The sequence below is a fragment of the Crocuta crocuta genome, unplaced genomic scaffold (genome assembly GCF_008692635.1).
Source record: "Crocuta crocuta isolate KB4526 unplaced genomic scaffold, BGI_CrCroc_1.0 scaffold1133, whole genome shotgun sequence".
Lineage (NCBI taxonomy): Eukaryota > Metazoa > Chordata > Mammalia > Carnivora > Hyaenidae > Crocuta > Crocuta crocuta.
The window spans coordinates 306,760-311,577 of record NW_027530366.1 but is presented as its reverse complement, the minus strand read 5'-3'; the positions used below and the strand labels follow the sequence as shown (position 1 = coordinate 311,577).

Here is a 4,818-nt window from a genome sequence, read left to right as displayed (position 1 = left end):
AAGCTCCCCAAGAAATGAAAATATAGGGTCAGAAAGCTTAGGAAAAAATTGTTTTCCTTAGAAAATAGGTGTAAAGAATTATTCTGCCCTATTGCAGTATTACACACAGAGAAGAATTCAATTAAGCGATTCTTTTGGACCAAGTTATAGATAACAGAATAACTTCTAGTGAGTTCTATTTAGTTGTATACTAATAAAGATAATTAAATGCAGCTTACTTTCTTATACTTGGCTTTGGAATGCAAACCCCTCTCTACAGCCATGGACCACTCTTGTTCCTTCACAGACTCAAAGTAGAAAAAGGCTTCTGTGCTCAAGTCCAGTTCTTGAAATCTGAAATAACATGAAGATGTGAGATCTATGCATATCCCATAATTATCTCTGACTACCTCCCGTCCCATTTTCTGAGACATTAGGTAGAAAGGGAATGGGGAAAGAGAAATTTTATAGAACTGCTCCACTGACCCAGGTGACCCAGTAAGGACAAGCAGCTTTGTTTTCAAAGGATTCTTTATAAGTATATGCACAGGCTATGCAAAACATAAACAAACAAACAAACAACCTCTACAAAGGATAACAGTGGAGATTTATCCTAGGAATAGTCACTGTTGGAATTGACCTCAAGTCTCAGTTTCTATTAAGAATATAGTTTTATTTGCATTTTGAGATGATTAGATGTTTCCTTTCACCATTTCAGGTATCACTTCTTTCTTATCTCACAAATTTGACCCACAAGTTAATTTTCACATATAGTCTATAGTACGTTTTTACCAAATAGTTAAAAAAGAAAAAGGAGGGCAAAATGTCACGTAAACTAATACCAAACATATAGCCAAAAGAAAATTCCAGATGTATTCTTTACCCAATGCAGTAGATATCAGGAGGATTTGAATCACAGTTCAGCCAAGGTTCCAACTCACTATCTGGAGACTGGCCATTCACGTTCCATGTTCCAACAAAAAATCTAATACATAATACCAAAAAATCACTTGAAAACATGAAAGGTCAAGTATGAACTAGTGGAAGCTCTCTCATCACTTTTACACAAGGGTATATTCACAAGAAGCCAACATAATTTCTCAAAATGCTTTGTTATACACACATAAGAAAAACGTGTTGCATGTAGAACACAAAGGCAGTGGACTTATTCTCTAAATTTTACATTAGGTGAATCCACAAAAAGAAACCAAGTCTCTTTTTTAAAAATATAAAGTTAATTGCTCTACCACATTTCCTTTCAATAAAACTCCATCCAAACTTATACTTGAAGGGAAAGCTTGTAAAAGGGGGTGGGGAGGGTATCTTCATGCTGTAAATACATCTGATGTAGATAACTGTTCCATAAGGAGCTATAGTTGAATCCAAAACCTCACTTTACAAAGGATTACAAGGACTTCTGTGTAGGAAATTCTGTTGAGGCAGATATAATATTAAAGGGGAAAGCAGAAGGGAAAACTCATAATTGTCTTAACTGTTTACATACAAAAATAAGTGTCATGGGGAATATGAGGAACTACAGGTTTTAGCGTAGGCATACAGTTGTAATTGAATTAGAACAAATGAGGCATAATCGTATAGCAGATGGGACTGGAATCTTGGACTATTAAGGGTACATGCCGTTCACAAATAACAAAGAAGTGTTGCTGCTTTCCACATTGGAATATACACCACACCACATTGCTCACCACTCACACTAGGTCCAGAAAAGAAGAGACTGACAAGCAAAGGTGAAATGAAGAATATGATAGAGGAAAGAATCCAAGACAGACGTCTCAATCAAGAGGACTGGGTGAAATTTTCTTCAGTTAACTTACCCAAAGTAAGTAAGTTAAGCTAGTGGTAATGGGAGACTTTAATCTTCCAATAATGATGAGAAAAAACTGAGCAGGCCAGAAAGATAAACACACTTGCTAAGGGAATATGCTAAGGGATAATTCTTTAGTACATGTGAACTTGATTTGGTTCTGAGTAGACAGAACCATTAGTAGACATGGTATCATTAGTAGTTAGAAACCAAGGGAAACTGTAGCATTTGCTACAGTTTTGTATATGTATATTTTTGAATATGTATGTTACTGACCAATATAGAGATAGGGGCTTGAAATGGCTCACCATTCCTTTTAATTATGCTTTGGTTCTTAATTAAGCTAATTAAACTAATACCTTAAATAACAAAAGGACACTTGATGCCATACCTCAGTAAGTAGAAGCGAGACTAACCTGAAATTCTGAATATTGACATATTCTTTCTCCCGCTTTGCCAGGATATGTTTGATGAGACCTTCTCGCTGTCCAGACTGGGTATTTGGTACAAAGAGCTTCCGCATAGTATTGGTCACTTTGGGCTGTTCCTTGTTAGAAATGTCTTTGTCACGTGGAAGCCTAGCAAATAAATGAGAAATTCAAAAGTGAAACTCCCTAAAATAGAAAAATCTCCTAAATGGGAAATATGTTTTGACATAGGACTTACATTCTATTCACAGAAGGGGGTGGAGGTGGAGGTTCCCGATGAATCCCTGTAGGATGATTTTGTGAATTAATTTTCTTGTCCAAATTCATAGATGAAAAATTATCCTCAAATCCAAGAAGCCCTGAAGTACACAGAACCCAGAATCAAAGGGGAAAAATAAAGGTAACATCCAAATTATCCAGGATAGACAGAGTTTTGCCTTGATCACAGTAGTTTTGATTTGACCACTATTTGCTCAATGGCATTACCAAACAGAAAGGTATCATAGGGATAGTGATAAGTTAGATCGGGGGAAGAAACACATCTGTCCCCTGAAGGACCTGACATATTAACTAGAACAACAGCAAGTTACAATAATTTGGAACCTGAATAATAACAGCTAACATCTAATGAAGACTTAGCATAATGCCTGGTTGATAGTAAGGGATTATATCATCTCCTTTAATCCTCACAAAGACCCCATAAGGCCAGGAGTAGTAAAAGTATTCCCACGTTAAAGAAAAAGAAATGGAAGCTCAGCATTATTGAGTGCCTTGATCAAGGTCATATGTAACTAGCAAGTTGTATAATTGGAATTTAAACCCAAGCAGTTTGGCCCTGGAGCCTGCCAATTTTAACCACACTGCTAGGCTGGCTCCTGAGGAGCTAACATGCCACAGAAAAGATCATGAATGTACATCAGGGTCAGTGGGCATGAACTCAATAAAACCAATCCATAAGAGAAGGTGTCTGAGATTGACATTAATCCACATTATCTTATCTGTCCAGATAAAATCTATTGACTCTGCAATGATCATAGCAACAGGAAAAAGAGAATCTTTTCAGTACCTGAAAAAACAGGTTTGTCCTTAGTGTCTAATTTCTGGTACCAGCTAGATGAGTCCTTTGGCTCTGGAACAAGCTGTGACTGAGCTAGAGAGATAAGAGTCATGGTCAGAAACAGGGGAGCCCTTCACTGAATTTTACCATAACCAAAAGCCATTAATTCAGCACTCCTCAAATGCAGGGGCCAGCAGCATTCTTGAATGTAAAGGAAGAGACTAAGAATATGAGGGCAGCTCTGGGAACAGAGGGAAGATTACTGTCTTCAGTAAGCTGTCCATGCTGTGACACTGAAGATTCTGGAAAATGGCTCAGTGTCCTTATAGCTGAATAGACCTGTTCTCTAGCCTAACCCTAGGTTCATTCCTGAAGGAAGAAAAATCAGCTATGAAGACTCAAGGGGTGAGGTACTTTGCTAATGGCTGCTTGCCTCTGCATCAGCATTCCAGAATGTCACTACCATTCAAATAGTAGAAAGAAAACTGCTGAGTCTTGCGTTACCTTCCTGAGCAGCAAGGACCTCTGAGAGGAACTTCAAACAACGTTCCTCATCAGGGATTTCAAAGCGCCGCTCCCTGGTCCAGTCCCCCTGAATCCGAATTTTGCAGCCACCTAAAAAGAAGTGAAATCCATACACACACAGCTATGGAATATGTGCTTTTGGGGTCATATTCTCAACGTACTAGTTTAACAAAAGAAGGTTCAGAGCACATGTATTCTAAGACCTCTAATGTAGGAAGCATATCTACAGGATCAGGAGATTTGGTGTGGTGGGGGGTGCAATACAGAGAGGGAAATCTAAGGGGCTAATGAACTGTGTCAGTGAAATTGAAATCATAGTCTCCATTGTCAATGTAGGGACCAAATTCTAACAAAAGATCAATTCCCCAACCACCCTCCTCCCATCTTCCAACTGGAGATTCCTACCATTTCAAATCCAGATCATATAGTTAGGGTATCTGAAGCATAAAGGGAACAAAGAAAATAAGATGGTTTCCTCCTAGGTACACATTGTACCTAGGCAATTGAATTTACAAACTAAAAAAGAAAAGAATAGTAGAATTGGCTTGAATTATTCCAAAAAGAAGCATCTAGATCTCATTATCTCAAGTAAACAATGCATGTCTTGAATAAATGTATGAAAGCAATACAATGACCTATGACCAGGAGTGGCCTGGTTCAGGAACAGCCAATTGGAAAACAGTATCATTAGTAGTAAAGTTATCTAGGACTTTAGTTTCTTATGTGTCTAACATAACTGTCTCCCTTTTTCTGATGCACTAGTTCTCATCTGTATCAATGGTCTGGATATGGTGATCCAGGAAACCTATGTACTTGTTTATATTCTCATTTAACTGATTTACTACATACATTGCTTTCTCATGCCGCTGGAAACCATAAGCTCCTTGAGAGAAAGAGGTTGGGCTACAGATACAGGTTATCCAACACAACACTTTCGAGGATCTCCCGGACTGTCTGGAACAGAGGGGCTTCTCAGGACTCAGGACTTTCAAAGCGAATACCGG

General features: G+C 38.2%; 1 protein-coding gene across 1 annotated transcript in view; it reads right to left on the bottom strand.

Moving 5' to 3' along the window:
- Positions 1-4,818, bottom strand: part of OCRL (OCRL inositol polyphosphate-5-phosphatase) — a 49,950-nt gene that overhangs the window by 29,606 nt on the left and 15,526 nt on the right. Inside the window, exons 4-9 of the mRNA XM_077766170.1 lie at positions 3,794-3,904; positions 3,299-3,382; positions 2,471-2,591; positions 2,221-2,382; positions 863-964; positions 219-333 (exon numbers count right to left, since the gene is read on the bottom strand). Of these exons, the coding sequence (XP_077622296.1) occupies positions 219-333; positions 863-964; positions 2,221-2,382; positions 2,471-2,591; positions 3,299-3,382; positions 3,794-3,904 (695 nt within the window). The remainder of the gene's footprint in view (positions 1-218; positions 334-862; positions 965-2,220; positions 2,383-2,470; positions 2,592-3,298; positions 3,383-3,793; positions 3,905-4,818) is intronic.